General features: G+C 50.7%; 6 protein-coding genes across 6 annotated transcripts; 3 read left to right on the top strand and 3 right to left on the bottom strand.

Annotated features, from left to right (window-relative positions):
• Positions 1 to 71: 71 nt before the first annotated feature.
• On the bottom strand, positions 72 to 485 carry J3458_005253 (uncharacterized protein; the record flags this gene model as incomplete). Its single annotated transcript, XM_066118696.1, has 1 exon — positions 72 to 485. The coding sequence occupies one exon, from the start codon at positions 483 to 485 to the stop codon at positions 72 to 74; it is 414 nt and encodes a 137-aa protein (XP_065976217.1).
• Positions 486 to 1403: 918 nt separating this feature from the next.
• J3458_005254 (uncharacterized protein) lies at positions 1404 to 1891 on the bottom strand (the record flags this gene model as incomplete). The annotated part of the gene is made up of 2 exons (XM_007816924.1): positions 1404 to 1738; positions 1804 to 1891. 2 exons carry the CDS (start codon positions 1889 to 1891, stop codon positions 1404 to 1406), a joined length of 423 nt encoding a protein of 140 aa, XP_007815115.1.
• Positions 1892 to 4002: 2111 nt separating this feature from the next.
• On the bottom strand, positions 4003 to 5378 carry J3458_005255 (uncharacterized protein; the record flags this gene model as incomplete). The annotated part of the gene is made up of 3 exons (XM_066118697.1): positions 4003 to 4204; positions 4271 to 4670; positions 4748 to 5378. The coding sequence occupies 3 exons, from the start codon at positions 5376 to 5378 to the stop codon at positions 4003 to 4005; spliced, it is 1233 nt and encodes a 410-aa protein (XP_065976218.1).
• Positions 5379 to 6876: 1498 nt separating this feature from the next.
• On the top strand, positions 6877 to 11602 carry J3458_005256 (uncharacterized protein). Its single transcript, XM_007816922.2, has one exon. It carries the CDS (start codon positions 7348 to 7350, stop codon positions 10774 to 10776), a length of 3429 nt encoding a protein of 1142 aa, XP_007815113.2. The 5' UTR covers positions 6877 to 7347; the 3' UTR covers positions 10777 to 11602.
• A 1120-nt stretch (positions 11603 to 12722) lies between these two features.
• FGR2 (transporter) lies at positions 12723 to 14274 on the top strand (the record flags this gene model as incomplete). Its single annotated transcript, XM_066118698.1, has 4 exons — positions 12723 to 12923; positions 13044 to 13105; positions 13195 to 14035; positions 14215 to 14274. 4 exons carry the CDS (start codon positions 12723 to 12725, stop codon positions 14272 to 14274), a joined length of 1164 nt encoding a protein of 387 aa, XP_065976219.1.
• Positions 14275 to 15216: 942 nt separating this feature from the next.
• J3458_005258 (uncharacterized protein) lies at positions 15217 to 16806 on the top strand (the record flags this gene model as incomplete). Its single annotated transcript, XM_007816920.2, has 1 exon — positions 15217 to 16806. One exon carries the CDS (start codon positions 15217 to 15219, stop codon positions 16804 to 16806), a length of 1590 nt encoding a protein of 529 aa, XP_007815111.2.
• Between the last annotated feature and the right edge of the window lie 1483 nt (positions 16807 to 18289).

Below are 18289 nucleotides of genomic sequence, written 5' to 3' on the forward strand. Positions count from 1 at the left end.
GAGCTTCAAATGTCTATCCAATATACTCTTGGCACCAGGCTACGATCTTACCGGGTGCCATGAGAGCACACTTATAAGCTGGATTTTGAGGACTGTAGGCCAAAGACCGCCATTGTCAGATCAGTTTGCTCCATGACTAAATGGTCAAACGCGATAGCCATCGCGACAGACCCGGGTGAATATAGATTTATCCGTTGCTGACTGGGCGCCAGCGGAATGCTATCTAGCCGTACCAGTTCCAGGAGCATAATACAGCCCCCCTGCTGTGTGTTGGTGTTCTTTTCGTCGTAACTGTTGGTCAGATATCCAATACATACTACGCCTGCACGTAGAAATCTAACAAAAAAAAAAAAAAGCGCCAATGGAGAAGCCGGTAGAGAAGCGGGAGAAAGAGCGGAACTTATCGGCTGGAAGCCTGTCATTGCAGAGACCTTGAGTACTTCTAACATGTAATTGTTTTTATCAATCGTATTCATCATCCCCATGGACGCATGCCAAGTCAAACGTGCTTATGCGTCCTTTGTATGAATGATTACCACGCAGTTTTACCCTTTAGACCCGCGGTGGACTTGGAAAGGCAGTTACAGTGTACGTCACTCCAATGGAGAAAATAAGGGCAAATTGGTCAAAAGACACTGGTGCCATTCTCCTTCCCTCGATGCCGAATTGGTTGTCCATATGCTCCATCAAAATTACAGAACACTTGCCTAGCTGCTGCCTCCAGGACTTGGCTGTCCTCTCGCCGTACGATCTAGGTGTCTAGATCTTTGTCACGTAATTACCCTCAGAGACTGGGAACCCGGCCTGTTCTATATCAGTCATAAATCACATCCACACACAATGGAAAATCATCTCGAAGTAGCTTGAGAGAAATCTTGGTAGCCCTTTTACAGACTCAGATGTGCTATATACATGTTTTGCTGATGACGCCATCAAGCAATTCCACTACTCTCAAAGGATAGAAAAAACTAAAAACACAAACGTTGCGCTAGCCACCGCTTTAATTCCCATCCGACACAGATAGTTCGTTCGCGTCAAGCGATAGGCATCTTGCATCAGATGCCAACACCAACTTGGGCCGTAGTTTTTAAAGCCTGGAGTCGACTTCAAGTCCGGATATGAGAATGAAATATAGTGGCGAGACACATCTCATTGTCCAATTGAAATGTCGACATGGTGATAGTGCCTATTGGTTGCCGCTCGAGATATTGCGCCCAATCAAGTCTGGGATCCAGGGCTCGGAAACCATTCGACACCGCCGCCAATGACGCTTGGGTATAATTCTTGCCAAAACACACAATACATAATATTGCACTGCTTTGTCGGTAGCTCGGTCATCTTTTTTTCCTCTCCAGATTTTCATAACTTCTTCCTCTGCAACCCCTCAAACCAATGGCAATCTTTTACCCAACCAAGGCTGCACCACCAGACTCAACGGCCTCGATCTCAGCCAGGTCAATGGGTGCTCTGCGGAATCGGGCCGGGAGCTCGGAGACATCGAAGAAGACTCCAGACGGAGGGTTGATAGGACCAAGCTGGGATCCAGATGCGCCGCCAACACCACTGTCAGCGTTGCGGATAGTCTTCTGGAGAGGTCCGTGCTGCTGGGCATGGTCACGGTAGGAACTGAACGAGGCGTGTCGAGAGGCTGTAGAGCCATTCCCATAGGAAGCAAAGGACTCTGGCAAAGACCCAGTAGGCGAGGCAGGGTGAGGTTTGGGAGTGTGGTCGATGGCGGCTGGGAGATGCGCATGTCAGTGGGAGGTCGTCACGAAGCGCCCAGTTGAAGTTGGCTTTACTCACAAGGGATAGAGCGCGGACCGAGGAACTTGATCAGAGGAGTGCGCTCGGCGTGCGCAGCAGCCTGTCGGAGAGCTCTGGTGCCAATCATGGTTCTTTTCTGGCTTGGAGGAGGAGCGTCGGTGGGTTTTTTGGCTTCGGTGGCAGCTGGTGCGCGTGAAGGGGAGTCGTCCGTGGTAGCTTGGTGGTGATTGGTAAATGGCTATCGAGCACGGATGCGCTGATGGAGAATGCAATCGATTAAATGGAAGAACAGAGAGGCGAGTTGGCGCGAACGAGGAAAGAAAGATGGTGGAGGTAGAAGGCGGAGAGGAAAGAAAGCTGCCCGACGTTTGTGGTGGTTATGGGCTGAGGTGGATAAGGACGGGGACCGCGTGCAAGTCTGTACGGAGTACGGAGTATGTATTATGACATATCTGGTATAATGTCTCTTGATAACGATGGGGGTAGTCGCGGAATTTTCAGAAGCTTGGGGACTTTGCAGGCGCCACATGTAACCCAGCAGTAGCCGCACCGGATGTACCTGGGTACCTGGGGGAACTCGTTCTGAACCCAGAGAGTCGGGTGTTGAATGCTCGGCGACATCAGCGTTGCCCATTGCTTGCACATTACACATTGCACCGGAGTCCGGGGGAATCGGGTCAACCGATGGCGCGAGAAGGTCGGACCACCATCACGTCAATCCATTCCATTGTCCTTCGATTTGGCGCCGGAACACAAAAGACACAACCTCCAAACTTCTGCAGCAGGCGGCGCTGCGCTGGGTACCCGGGTACCTGGGTGGTGAGGAAGAAACCGGAGCAGCACCGGACAGCTGGAGAACTGGTTGAGTCGGTGCAGACTCTAATATTCCGAACTTTTTGGTGCGGAGTAACCCCGTAGGTGCCCTACGGTCCCCTACCACATGCATGCAGGGCACATGGCTCCGAGTCCGGAGAAGCGTGAAGCTAGTTGGCCGCACGCAGAACGACATGGCCTTGAAGCACCCAGGTACATCACCTAGTTAGTAGCTCGCGTAATTAAGCTAGGCCCCTTCCTGATGGGTAAGCCGCTAGTCGCTGGCGTTTTGCCATTCTCACTTAGGTTGCTGTCTGGTCCGTCCCGCGGGCCCCGTCCCATTCCGTGTCGAAACGTCGGACCAGGTGAGCCCAGCTGGACAAACGCGACGTCTGTCTGCCCACTTTTTGCCACGGACTTTATGCCGTGGAAAGCTCAACACGATGTCATCAAACTACCAGTTGACCAATTCCGATCATCTGCTGATAATCGGCACCTCCAAGTTGCATGTCATCCTAGTAAATGTGACGGTGCCTACGGGCGAAGTCGGAACACCAATGGGACAAGACCTCCGGGTCCCGTCATTGCATAACAGCCCGCCTGTTCAATGTTGCCCCTGTTCAACATGCTGATCGGAATCCGGGGAACCGGGGCTACTTGAAAGGCTGGCAGTCGGGGTATCCAGTGCGGCTTTTATCTTGTCATGGCGTGATGCATGGCGTCGTCGTGCATACGTTGTACTTGTTACATGCTGGGTACGTCATACTACCTGACCTACCTAGGTACCTAGTAGGTAGCTGCTCCCAAAATTCGTTAAGCATACTCCGTAAGTTATTTCTTGCCTTGATCCGTGTCGGAATATCTCTCCTGCCGTTGCAGTACTGCTTTGGTTTGGTCCCGAAGCTGAAACGCCTATTTACTGCCCTGTTCTTACGTGCATATTTCGCATATTTCACTGGCGCGGGCTCATGACCTTGGACGGTGAAGGCATTCTTTAGTTCACATGTATTCAAAATTGTTCAGGACAACCTGGCCAAATACGGGAGCTTGTATTAATTGTTCAAGCTCAAGTAATGTGTGGATTCCGCGTTCGTCATATACTAATACTTCTACTGTAGAACGAATTGTTATTATCAGGAAGCACCCTGCTGACGTTTCTCAACAGTCTTCCAACTCCCAGTATGTTCGGGCTAAGCAATCGGTTCAGCCGCAACTGTCTGAAATTTATACCCTCAAGTAGTACAGTCCCGGCATTGATTTTTCTCGTTGACAGGGTGCTTGTTTTCTCCTGGATGCATCATCAATCCATGTAAAAAGCTGTGGGCCAAGGCGCGGCCACCATTGCATTGCTCCCGTCCGATGTTAATAATGCCGTTTAGCACCACTCTTGAACTCTGATTCGCACAAGAGGGCTTGTCAAAAATCTCAGTGCCCTTTCTGTATAGTCTTCTTAATGATCTCCACACACTCTCTTGGATCTTCGAACACGTGCCAGGCGTCACGAGGAATGTCCTTGAAGGCTTTCTTAAACCTCTCTGGCTCGTTTTTCTCATCAATCCCAACAGCGGCAACATCGGTGTCCTTTCGTATTAAAATGAGTCTAATCCATCCTGGCATAATGCGGTACCTAACCATACAATATCAGCTTCCTCTCACGATCTACAGAAGAAATCAGGGTAGAGACTCAACTTACATTTCCCCGTACGCCTCTGGGTCCGATTGCGTCGAATCTCCAATCACAATCATATTCCTCTTTGGTAGCCACCTGTTTATTTTTTTCATCCTATCCACCTTATATTCCTCCGTTCTCAATGTCAACGCAGAAAGCAAGCCGGCCACTGTTTTCCAGCTTGAATCACGAAGAATCAGAGTACCTGGTGGATAATATTGCTTGCGGAACTCTTTCAAAAAAGGATATAGATTATATGGAGAGGCTGAAAGGTAGAACCAAGCAGCGTCTTTTGGCAAAAAGGACTTGATCTCCGAATAGAGCTCGGGCATGCCGGGGATAGGAGCTGGCGCGTTGATGAATGTTTCACGAAGTATACCGACCGGGTCACTCGTCATCGTCACCTTGATTGTGTCGTCTATATCTGCAAGCTGTCAGTGTTTAGCACCGATGTGAGGAAGTAAGAGACAGAGCTGGGTGGCACAAAACGATTTCGCATACCAGAAATGATACCCCAACCCTCTTCTCCGGCATAGTATGTCTGCATCTTGATGATGCTGCCACGGCCACCGCCAATCTTTGTGGACGCCTTCACAAGCGAACCACTGTTGCTACTTGAGATTTTCAGCATATTCGAGGTAAGCCCGTTCATGTTTGTTGGCCCTAACTTCAACTCCTTGCTATTTTGGCTAGCCGTGACAATTGTGGCGGGACGAATGTCCCAGAGAAACGGAAGGACTCTCTCTTCAACAGTGTCCCGTTCAACAGCATCGTCTGCTAATCCCACTGCGCGCATAACTCTCGTCACCATATCCATGAGCGTTTCCTTGTCCTCACGCTCAAAAACGGCGGCAACGAACTCGGCCTGCCAGGTCCCTGTTCTCACAGATTTGTAGGCGGTATTATCGAGCAGCCAGACAATGTCGTTATCAGTAGCAGGTTTCGCAAATGGCTGGAGTATATTGAATCGATTGAGCCAGCTGGTGAGGCGCGACTGTCCTTGTGCCAGTGGTATCGTGGAGCTTTTGGCAAGACTGAGTCTAGACTCGATCTCGTCGAACTTGTTCTCTTTTCGTGTTTTGAGCTGCATCGCAATGGCGAGGGTTGACGGTGTGTAATTCTTGTACGCCATCTTGAGAGACATCTTTTGCTGAAGAAGAAGAAGATGATAAAGAACCTCTATTAATAACTACCTAGGGAGGCATACCTGGATGTAGGAGTCAGATGTTCTCGCGGTTGACGTGACGCTCAGACGTGCCTGCCGTGCTTACAGTTTTGCAGGTGCTGCCTATGCAACTCTGTGTCATCTGGAAACAGCTTGAGTCTCGTGCACTTGAACATCGGTCACCCGTTTTATAATTAGAGAAGGAGTCTACCTCAGCTGCGAGAGTTCAGCATGGAAAGGCTGGTGGTGGCGATCACGCCCCGTGACCACTTAGTCCGAGCGTGACCAGGCTATATTACATATGACGATGACAGGGTTGACAAACCCATTGGGTTGGCTCTTCTTGCCATAGCCTCGAGCACCTACCATATCCTTGCCGCTAGATACGTTTCCCAAAGAAAATACTATGAGCACCGACTCTGCAACGAACATGTCGGGAAGGGGAGGAGAGTAATGGGCCTTTTTATGATGGTTGCCGAGTGTAGCATATGAGCGACTGGAGGCAGCCCACAAGACCAGTAGTACTGAGTGATCCTGGTTGCTCGAACCTAACTTATCACTACACGATAAGGAATCGATCTAGAAGCCGAGGTTGTTCAGCAGCGAGCATTTAAGAGTTTTCGGCAAGCTGATGCGGTTGCGGCGTCGAGCCGTCAAAACAGCGCAAAGAACCATGAGTTCAAAGGTCCAGGAAGCCGGTGCGATACAGTAAAATCCCTGGCGGAACTCCAGCGCAGGTAGACTTGCTACTAGTACTTTGAGTAGGTCACGTATGCATATTCAAATACTTGGGAGACGCATTGACGTGTTGCGAAGTTCGCGACTCCATGGCCATGTGAAACTCTGCATATTAGGGCGGCGCGGTAGCGATTGGCCACCATCTAGGTACCTAAGTAGGTAGTAGCTAAGCAGGTTAAAATAGTCAATTGTAGATCAACCACCTTTTGCCATGCTATCCAAGGAACATGGTGGCGTTAGTGTCATCCTCCTGCATTGTACGGTACACCAGGCCCATGTGCAAGCTACCCAGGTTGTCGACCCGCGACCTGAGCAGATATTTGTCGGGTGCCCACGATTGCTGCAAGGCCTAGGTATGACTACCCTACCTGCTAGGTAGCTACTCGGCAACTGATCCTGGCTCGCTTAACATGTAACAAAGTGTTGGCCAATCCGGCCGCCAAGTTCCTTCTGATTGTACTGTCATGTAGCAGGAAGCAAGGGATGGATTGCAGGTTTGAAATCCTCGGTGGTTATAGTTTGCGCTGGAATCATATAGGAAATGAAACTCGTCGGGTTGAGCGCTTCAGTTATTGTGCGTTATGACAAATTATGCAAGAGTGCGGGTAGTGCGTGCCAGATCTTGGTCAAGGCATGTCGGACGAGGCATGGATAACCCTGAGCTGGATGGCAACAAGGTGCTCCATATTACTTGAGTACACAAGTACGGAGTACTCGGTCAGATCTGCCCGTCGTTGTGCGCAATCCAAAGGTCCATATCTAACTACCTACTACTTATCTGGGCAGGTATGTAAGTAATACCAAACAAAACACATGCACGGAGTGCTGAGCATTCCATCGGGACGTCACCACCACATAGCTTGGTCGATTCCACCGAGTAGCCTTGGCAACGTTAAGGCTGACTCTGCTCCGCGAAGCTGTCATCCCCACGCCTTCCTCAGAACGCGACCGACATCGTGACACCGTCGACGCACAAACACCCGTCACGTCGAGCCTCGAGGCATTACGGAGCAAGCTGCCTATGATTTGGGATTCGGCCCGTTGCAACTCGCCGTAGATGATTTGCAGCCGAGCAAGGCTCCCTCGGATGCTGCGCTGTTGTCGTACCGGAGACACATGCACACCGGCGTTGGCATCTCTTGAATGCCCGATTTGCGCCGTCGATACGGCGCCACCCTGATCAACCGGAGCCGCCATCATGCTCTCCCATCTGCGCTTTCATCGGAGAGGAACCTCGAACCCGACCTCACCTATCCCTGACCAACAACAATCGCTTTCCCCCCTCAGCAATAACGAGTCACTAGTGGCGCTCGCTTCTGCCTCTCCCTTGGATGGAATGCCCGCTTCAGCAAGCTCTTCCTCTGCACCAACGCTACCGCCCATCACTAGAGTTACCTCTGACGACTCCGGCTCTCGACACGAACGGGATGAACGACGAAATGGCGCCGGGTTGATGCCAGAAAGCCGCCCACATCAGTCGCAGCGCTCGTCCTATAATGGAGATGTAGGCTTTATTGGCGGAATGGCCCTGCAAAATTATCGCAGAGATGTTGAAGCGCAACAAAAGGCCTCAAGAACTGAGACTGGCGATAGAACAGGTAGTGGCAATGCCCTTGTTCATCCGGAGGATACTTCGGGCCGTCTCCGTCCTAGTTATTTGGAGCCAACTCTGGATATCTCTAGAAATAGCCAGTACAAGCAGGTCGCATCGTTCAGTACACCAACCGATTTACAAGCAACTAATGCATCCAACCTCGGGCGACGCCCTGCCGGGACCAGAGTCCCTCAAGAAGCGCCGTTTACACTGTCTAATACGTCAAGTTCTCTGGCAGTCGAACCTCAGAAAGGAAAGAAAGGCCTTCCATTCTTGAAGAACCCCATGTCGACGCTTTTGATGAGACGGAGAAATAACCAGAATGCGCCGGACTTGCGCCCCCTGCCACTGAATAATAAGGATGAGGAACCGACCTATGATCCTCGCATTAGAGGAACACGAGTACACGATTTTAGTGCACCTAGAAAACCAAGGGATGTATATGGTGGAAATCCAGCATCATCCCGTTCTGTTTCTGACATACACCTCACGTCTTCTGAAGAAATCCAGCCTACCGCACCAAATTTGTCTGGAGAGCCTTCAGTACATGCCCGTAGAAGCGCACCGCAATCGGTCAAAACAACGTCAGGAAGCCAGTCTTCTATTCATGCCGAAGATTTGTCAAGAGCACAACCGGAATCCAAGATAAGCTTTGCCGACAAGCCGACAACCGCTGCTACTGGTAACGCACCATCTATTGAAACTTCGCAACAGTCACACACGGAAGAGAACCCCATTTTGCCTCGATCTACCTCCAAGGCCAATGTGCTTGAGAAAACAGAGACGGGCCCAAAGGCGTCCCCATCTATACGTACAACGCGTTCGCGAAACATCTCTTTCTCTGAGATGTCAATGTCTGCGATCCCCAGACATATGAAGAGCACATCGTCTAGGTTCAGTTTCGATATGGTCGGGGCAGCAAAGCAAGAGAAATTACTGGAAGAACGGCATCGGCAACGAGAGCTTGAGCGTAAAACGAACGATAATGACGACTTCCGAGATTCAAGGTTCGACGATTTTGATGAGGATGCATTTGATTATGACGCAATGATGGACGATGATGGTTTTGAGGAGAGAATACCCGGCGTAAATGCGGACTTTGACGACGAACAAGCCCCCGAGTCGTACGATTTGGATGTCGAGTTAGACCCTGACAACGACCAGGAGAATTTTGCGGGCTTTGATTTCCAACGCTCAAATACTGCATCCGCACTTGCGAGCCCATATAGTACTGGCATGCTGATAACACCTCGGGATGCTGATGGCAATGTTATTGGGTTTGCCATGACCAAAGACACCCCTGGCACCTCCACATTTCCTTTGTCGTCCCCATTGCCCGCCCCGAGTGAAGATGATGCCTCTGAGCACAGAGCATCCGGTTTGGGCATTCTAGATGCCTCTGCACCTTTAGCAAGTAACAACTACCGGAATGTTAAGGAAGACGATTTATATTTTGATGACGGCTTGATTGGATTTGAGAACGAGTTTGCCGAGGATCTTGCAGCGTGGCCGGATGCAGCCCATCAACCCTTTGACGAGTCCATCTTCGACAATAATGATACGGACCAGTTTGGCAGGCCTGTCCCTGGTGCTTTTCAACAGGCCCAATCACTGCGTCGCGCTGATCAACAGAGTTCTACGAAGCGAGAGTCGGACATAACCTCCCGTCTTTCAGCCCATTCTGTTGTCTCCCGCTCGACTGCGCACACGTCAGTCAGTGCTGACGGGCAGGAAGAGGAAGAGACAGGTGGATGCGATGGAAAGAAATCAGAATTGGGGAGTGAAAACAAAAATGCGCAACTTGCAAGTGACGGTGCCAAGTCTGTGGCTGCCTATCAGGCGGCTTTAGCTGCTGCTGCCCACAGAGCAGCTGCTTCTGGCAAGTTCCAGAGAAGCTCATCGCCCTCTTCCAACCCAGCTTTAGGCGATGATGATTCCACTTCGGAGATTCCTGAAAATAATATTCACGGTGGTTATGACGATGAAGATAATGACTTCGAATTCGATGACGACGCAATTATTGCCGAGGCGAATGCCAGTGCTTTGGCAAACGACTCCGACGGTTGGTACGGCCAAGAATTTGGGTTCTACTCCGCACCCCCTGGCCTCCATCCTGCGGCTCACAACGGCGGATCCTCTAGCCTCAAGGAGTATGAATATGCAAACGGAGGCTTCTTTGGCCCAGAAGGCATAGACGCACTAAATCGAAGCACCAGTGGAAGGATGATATCCCGAGAACCAAATCTTACGCCCATTACAGAGAGATCCGAGTACTCGAACCGGAATTCATTCATGAGCTTGGGTTATGCTCCACTCAGTACATCAACTCCAATTGTTCAAAGTCCTGGACTAGCACAACTGGCCATGATGGCAGACTGCGGAGACGATCAAATGACACTCTCGGCACTTCTTCGTTTACGATCCAGGGCATGGGGTGGCTCTCAAGCCAGTCTTGCCTCCAGCAGAGAGGGTTCTCCGAGGTCGGACCGAGGAGATGTTTCCAGTTCACCGTGGATGTCAAATTCATTTGGCCAAGCCAGCCAGGCAAACCAGGGTCATGGCAGGATGTCTTCTGCATTTTCAACTGTGGGCTACGATTCAGATGCAGCAAGTGCCTCAGGAAGTCCTACAATGACTATGGCTAACATGAACCTGGATCACTGGTCACGAGCTGCAATACCCGAAGAAGATACCACAGATGTTAGCGTTGGTGGCCATTCGACTGTTGCAACAGTTCGCGGCAGCTCTCTCGCCTCGGATCCTGATGTCCCAGGTTCACATGGTATGAATGAAGGCCCGATATGTCGGAGAAGTTCCACCGATGTCCACAACCAAGCGGATGAATACACACTGAGCGAGCCTACTAGGTCCCCAGTGAAAGGCCACCGCCATAAAGGATCAGCAGACAGCGTATCCTATATGAGAGAAGAGGACAGAGGCGAAACATGCTGGGTAATAGAACGTCGCCGTACGGGGGAGACTGGTGAAGTGGAAGTGCTGGGACGAGAAGTAATTGAGGGAAGACAGATTTGATGTCAATTGATGGTGTGATCTTGTTGATCGAGGCAGACGCAAATTTGTTGACCGGTTTTGGTATACATGGTGCTTTTTTGTTTTGGGTTAAGCAAGAACACATTACACGTTTTTAATTTTGGATACCGGGACAGACGACCACGGCTCGAGCTTGGTAATATGGTTGTCATTTCCTTCTCATTGACAGGGCTCATCATTGGGAAACTCTGACTTTGGGAGCATGGCGTTTGGTTAGAACATCAAGGACCGTCTGAGTTGAACTCAAAATTGCATTGGAGAACAGGATAGATGTTAAAAACGGGTGGCACATGGTCAGGTCAAATGGTATGGAGTCATCTTCCACCAGAACAAAGGTTTGCATCTTCTTGGCGAGATAGACTATGTCAGCCATTTGAATAGACATTTCGGTCATTTGACAAGATGGAGAAGCTCAGCAGTCTTGTTCTTGAGTCGTCTCATAACGTTTCCCGCTATCTTCCAGCGTCTGCTGGCGAAATCAGTAAACTGGCGCAACCTAGCAAACGCCGTGCTACCATGTCTTGTTTAGTCACAGCTGCCTCGGGACCAAGAGAAATCGAGGAGGGTTCACATCACAGGTGATGGGTATGAGTGCTCCGCTCCGACTCCTTGACTTGGCCGGCTCAAGTATGGTGTCCACTTCTGGCCGGAAAAGACAGCGCAGAGAATGTGAAACGCTTGGGCGCCGTTCTCGGTCCAACGTTTGCCATTCAGGACGGATTAAAGATAAAGACGGATGATTCTTGCCATGGCCCTCAAGCACTTGTCACCAAGTAGTTGGCTTTAAATACACGCATGGCACTAGGCGACCAGTCGCGCAGACACAATGGGCGAAGTGCGTCAAGTCTCTCGATCGATTTGTGTGGTACGGAACACAACATTGAACACCGGAGCAGCTCTCGCACACCAGGCAACGTGCACCAGACGCCATTCAACGTTCGCTCTAGGCAGCCTATCAGCGCCGTGCTCTCAATGCACGCGCCGACCATGGAGCCTGCTAGGTACCCCGCTAGGCACTTTAGCTAACCAAGTCTAGTCCATCAATTTGATATCTCCACCGTCGTCTCACCACGTTGACGCTTACAACCAGACCAATTGACAACACCCGCCAGTTAACACAGAGTGCTCACATCTTGACCCCACAGGGCTTTTTGGCAAGCCAATGCCAGCAAGCTTCCAGCAATTCAGACTCGGCATTGTTAACAGGAACCATCAGCCCTCAATTGACAGTCACCATCAATCACCACAAGGTGCATCCCGTGTCTCTTGGCCCGCCAATGACACCGCGGTAATTTGAACCGTAGCCCCGTCTGGGGCCCGGCGTACTAATTGTTGACATCTCCAAAGGACACTCCAAGGACACCGGCTATGACGAGGGACTTGGAGACATGGCACTAACCTACAAGGCATGGGTCATGGAGGATGCAGCAAGGCATCGCGTGCCCACACTCAAGTGCGTGGAGGATGAAGAGCAAACTCGACCCCAGACCTTGACCAAGTTGAACCATCTGGATCACTTCTTGGAAAGCTTTAAATAGCGCCGCTTGGCCCGAGACTCCTACTTCATTCGAGCTTGGTCTTTTTCTGGCGCTCTTGTCTGTCCCTGTCCACCACCCTTTCTGAGCCCTTTGCTCCCCCAACTTGTCGATTCTCGTATGCTTGACTGGTATTTTCTGTCATGCTGTTGAAGTCTCGTGTAAATTGCCTCTAGCCGTACCTCTGTCAACAAACCATCCAAAGCCATTGGCATTGGGTATTGGGGGTCAAGTTGTGCCACAGCCAAGCCCGTCGTCACCGCATTCCTGGCGCCTCATAACCAAGCGAGGGAGGATTGCAATTGTTAGGCTGGGCCATTGACATTTATCGCGACTGCCAATGCGCCTGAGCTCCCTCTAAACCCTCGGAATCTCTTTGGGCCCCCTGATAGAATGGATCATCAAAGTCTGGACAAGTCGGCCATTGACCCTGCAAAGCTGGAGGAGAAGGTCGGTCAACGTCAAAAGGACGATTTGCTGGGTCATGGCGTTGTCCGTACTGCCGATGGGTCCTCACTGCACGACGGTGAGGATATCCTTGCGCTTCAAGACCTCGATCCGGCCCTGAACATGAAAATGCACTTGGTCAACAATGTAAGTGCTCACAGGTGATGCGCAGTTGCTTGTTAGGGCCACAATTCATGAAGACCTTCACGTCATGCGGTCGGCCGTGAGATTTTTTTCAGTTTGTAGTGCTGACAGTCACAATTCGAGGCAATCGACGAGATTGGCTGGACTCCCTATCACCTAAAGCTCTTCTTCCTCAATGGTTTCGGGTAAGTCGAGTCTTGCATGGCGTTTGCATGTCCCCAGAGTATTCATTTGGAATCCCTCTTGGTCCGGTCCGACGCTGATAAAAACAAAGATATGCAGTGGATTCCATGATTCTCCTTTTCCAGTCGATCATCGCAGGGCCGGCTTATCGCGAGTTCCGTAACGGCTACGCAAACGCTCTCACGATTGCCGTGTACTGTGGTATGCTGTCAGGCGCCCTCTTCTGGGGATTCAGTGCCGATATAATTGGCCGCAAGTACGCCTTCAACATCTCTCTCTTCATGTGCTCCGTATGCTGCATCGTTGCCGGTGCCATGCCAAGTTGGCCCAGTCTCGCGCTCTTCATCGCCCTTTTGGGTTTCGGCGGGGGAGGCAATTTGATCATGGACACCACCGTTTTCCTCGAATTTCTCCCCAGTAACAAGCAGTGGCTTCTAACATTTCTTGCATGTTGGTGGGGCTTTGGTCAGGCTATTACAGGATTTATCGGCTGGGGATTCCTGGCCCCTGAGAGGTGGAATTGCAGTGTAGATGCTGTTTCCTGCTCCAAGGCTGACAACTGGGGTTGGCGGTATTGCCTCTTCACCGGGGGGGCACTGGTTCTGGCCATGTCTCTTCTTCGAATTACAGTTGTTCGACTACGAGAGACGCCAAAGTATCTTCTGGGCATGGGTGAGGACGAAAAAGTGGTTGAGACCTTCCATTACCTGGCCACCAAGTACAATCGCCCCTGTTCTTTGACACTGGAGAAAGTTGCAGGCATGCGGAACTATCCAAGCAGCGCAACACTCAAAGGGTTTCTCCTTGCAAAAGTCTCTCGTGCATTTCGGTGGTCTTTTTTCGACCAAAAAGATTGCCATCTCTACGCTTATGATTTGGCTTTCTTGGACTCTCATCGGTCTGGCTTACCCATTGTTCTATGTATTCTTACCGTAAGTTCATGGTTTGACACTTTGAAAACCCTTATCATCCAGCTTATTTTTCAGCATACAGTTGTGCTAATTTCTCCCCCTGATCCGCCCCATCCTTCCCCCTTTTCTTTTTTTTTTCCCTCCCTCCTTGGGGTCCCCTTTCTTTCATCATTCCACGTAAAGTACTAATAAGAACACAGGACATACCTGGAAAAACACGGTTTGAAGTTCCACCGAACCCAGTTCGAAACATGGCGTAATTATGCCATAACCAACATCTGCGGTATTCCCGGTCCTATTATTGCTGGGTTTATGTGCAACACGAGAATCCTCGGGAGAAGATACACCATGAGCATCGGTGCGCTAATAACGATGGCATTCTTCTTCGCGTATACGGCTGTAAACACCGCGGCGCAGGACTTGGCCTTTACCTGTTTGATAGCTTGTTTCCTCAACATTTACTATGGCACCCTTTATGCATACACACCAGAGGTTCTTCCTAGCGCCCATAGAGGAACTGGAAATGGAGTTGCCGTGGCTTGCAATCGCATCATGGGAATTGTCTCTGCGGTGGTTGCATCAGAGGCCAATACAGCTACATCAGCGCCGCTATACGTTTGCGCCTCCATCTTCATCGTGGCAGCCATAGTTTCTGCGCTGTTCCCGTTTGAGCCGTACGGTCGGCGAAGTTCATAAATACTGCGAACCGAGTTGTAGGAGAGGGCTCTAACTGAAGCTGTCTAGAGTGTTCGTCTGTAGGCAAGTACGATGATCCTCTCCAAGTCAACCAGGGAACGCTATGAATAAATGGGGAAACGATAAAAGTTGTAGAAAATGGACTTGATACCCAGCACCTCCACAGGACATGTGCAGAGTGCTTGACATCTATGCAACCATAAACGCAGTTAAGTTCCTACCTACCTTGGTAGTTATGCTTCTCAAGAAGGCCGCCCTGAATGGGCGTTGTTTTTACCTTCAATGTGCCCTGATGACTAAGTCTACGCAGGACTGTTCTCAAAGCAGACTCGGCGGCCGGCCCCACCTGACGCTGGGAGACTTATCGGGAAGCCAGAATCCAGACCATCATCACTTTCATCCAAGATTTACCTGGACTTACGTGCACCCATACGCTATTATTTCTTCGTTTCTATTATTTTCATTCCTTCGCTTCCCCTATTCTCAGTATATCTTTTTGCCTATTAATGAGCATGCCCTCTTCTCATCACATCACGAGACTCGGCTTCTGTGCCAAGTGTTGTGCCCCCAAGGCTTTTCACCCTCGACCTTTACAGGCTCCTGCTGCTGTCAGGCATTTTCGAAGCCCTCCGGGGGGTGATAGGCGGCGAGACAGCGGAAAAGACTTAGCCAACGAGAACGCTTCGCCTGAGCAAGAGGAACCAGGTCCATTGGCACGCCGGCTAGAGGAGGCTACGGAAGAAGCTCTGCTAACAGGTGGTTCATCCGGACGGCGTGCCATCGAAGATGCCGGTTTTTCAGATGAGCTAAAGGAGAAGCTTCTCCATAAAATTGCAGATGCTAAGTTCGAAGAGCAACGCTCGGGCGCGCTTGCCCAAGCAGGCATACCATCATCTGCGTCGAAAAGCACACAGCACAGTCACAGCTCGCGTCCTTGGACAGGCACTGAGACTACCGAAGACGCGGTATTACGGATGCTACATGACGCTAAGCCACCCTTAAAGTCAAAAAATGGGGCAAAATTTCAACCGCCGGTCGTGGATACACGAATTCGGCGCAGCGTGCCGCAAACTCACGGTCAAAGGGCAGCTAGTGCTCGCGACAAGGCTAGCATGTATGTAGGAATGGACATGAAAACTTCGAAAGGACTGAGCGACGAGGAGCGAGAGGAGATGAAGGCGGAGCTACGAGAGCGGTTCCAGCCCGCCGCCAGGAGTGTCCCTGTCTCAATTTCCGGTCTGACCGCGCTAGCTAATCAACGCATAGAAGATGCCATCTCAAGGGGTCAGTTCAAAAACTTACCACGGGGTAAAGAGATGGAACGGGATCCAAGGAGCGACAACCCTTTTATTGACACAACAGAGTATATCATGAACAAGATGATTCAACGACAAGAGATTGTTCCTCCCTGGATTGAAAAGCAACAGGAACTGCGCAAAGCTGCAAGAATATTTCGAGAGCGGTTGCGGAATGATTGGAAAAGGCATGCTTCTAGGATGATAGCTTCACAAGGGGGAACACTTGAGGAGCAAATGAAACGAGCAGCAGCATTCGCCGACGCAGAGCTGGCGCACAATCCGAGATGCAAAAACGTGGACCAAGTTGCCGTGTCTTCCAATGCCACGCATCATGACGTTATGAGAAACACATCAAAGACAGTTCAGGTCAATGGAAATTCCACCCCAACAACAGCCTCGGGTGGCGTCGGCGCCGTCAACGTGGTCCAAAGGCCATTTCGTGATCCAGCCTGGGAGGAAGCGGAACAGGCCTACATGAATTTGTCAATTCAGAATCTGAACAACATTACCAGGAGCTACAATCTGATGGCGCCCGAGCTGGCCAAGAAGCCATACTTTTCATTGGAGAGGGAGTTGAACTCATGCTATGCAGACGTCGCGCCGCTCGTCGCCGATGAAATCAAGGTTCGGGCGGTAGGACGCAAGGCAACAGGCAACGCAACCCATGTCGGGAACAGTTCCAACTCAAGTTTCATAGATATGTTTATTGGAAGACACAGCGTTAGTATTCATCCCGAGGCAAATGAGAAGGCGTATGGCCTAAAAGAGTGGTGGAGGGACTTTTGGCGAAAGAGATAGCTCGTACAAGTCATGTGTCTCATGTGTAGGTGTATATAATAGTATGGAAGCAAATGGTATCATATTGACACTGTTGAGTTCTCGGGGCCACATGAATCGACCCATCCGATTGACTCGACATGGGATAGACAGTGCCAGTAATCAGTTATAAATCTAAAAGCATTGCTGAGATATTGAAACGAAACCCCTAGTCAGTCATGGCGTACACAGTCGAGTAACGCTTACGTTTTTTTTTATAACATTATATGTATTGGCGAATATTCAAGACTGGGAAAAACAAGCAGAAAGCCGCATTGGTCTTTTACACAAGTTGTATCTCGACTGGGAAATGCACGGCGGATAGTGAGTCAGAAGCCTGCCCCGGCCTGAGCTGCAAGGCTAGCTTCGCCGCCGCAAGACCGAGATAGGCAGCGCCACTGGGGGGTCATTTGGGCTCTCAGAAGCGTGGTGGCGGACGCCATCTAGACGCGCGTGGAAGCCCATCCGAAACCATTATTTGACTGAGGAGGGATGTCGGTATGGCCAGGGGAGGTATTGCTTAAGTAAACGGCAGGTGAGCGCCACGGCAAGCCATCATCTTGCTTGCACACCTAAGAATGCTTGTACGGATAACGGGTGTGGCAGATTTCGGGTAATAAAATAGGCCGGTAGTTGAAGTGGTGGCTGGATGACGGACGGATGGGTGCCAGTCCGTACAGCTTGATGCATCGGCTGCCGAAAACAACGGAATATTCATCTTGAACAGGAAGTTGTGCTTTGGTTGTGAGAATTGGTTTCGCTCTGGTCGGGTCGGAGGAGAGTCCCATACTTATAATAAATAGCTAATACTATTGACTACCGCCCGCAAGTACAGAGCAGTGCTTCCTCCCCGCATATCAGGGATGGAGGCACTGCATGGGTGGCTGGCTGGCGAACGAGAGGTGGCCCAATGATCATCGATTACCGCGGGGACCTTGTCCCATTGTTCCTCGGGCCGTTTGGAAAGTCCACTGGGGAACTCATCGAGGTTGCCGCGAATTAATACGACGTTGGCATTGAAAATGCGACAGACAAACGTGGCACCGTCGTTAACAAGGGACATCTGGACTCTCTTCCCCACATCTGGGGTCGTGGGGAAGACAGGGGAAGACGACCGAGCAGCAGACGAATCTGCCACGATGCATGCAATTGACGCCGGATGATTCTACGGGGCGAGCGCATAAGAGCTTTCTGTAGAGTCAGAGCAGTTGACTAGAGGCACGGGTGGATGCCGAGCACCAGATGGGACTTTCGCATTCCCGTGCTGTTTGAATCAATGGATTAACTACATTATTGCAGCACGGATTTTTGGAGAGCCAGTCAACCAACCTAGACCAGCCGACGGTTCAAGGCCCCCTTGTCCTGTCTGGTCCAGCACCCCAGATCGTTTGGCGGCTGACAGCCGGGGTGCGTCAACTGGTCTTTATTTTAGTCTGTTTCCCCACCTGTCGGCCCAAAATCTTCT

The sequence above is a fragment of the Metarhizium acridum genome (assembly GCF_019434415.1).
Source record: "Metarhizium acridum strain ARSEF 324 chromosome Unknown scaffold_31, whole genome shotgun sequence".
Lineage (NCBI taxonomy): Eukaryota > Fungi > Ascomycota > Sordariomycetes > Hypocreales > Clavicipitaceae > Metarhizium > Metarhizium acridum.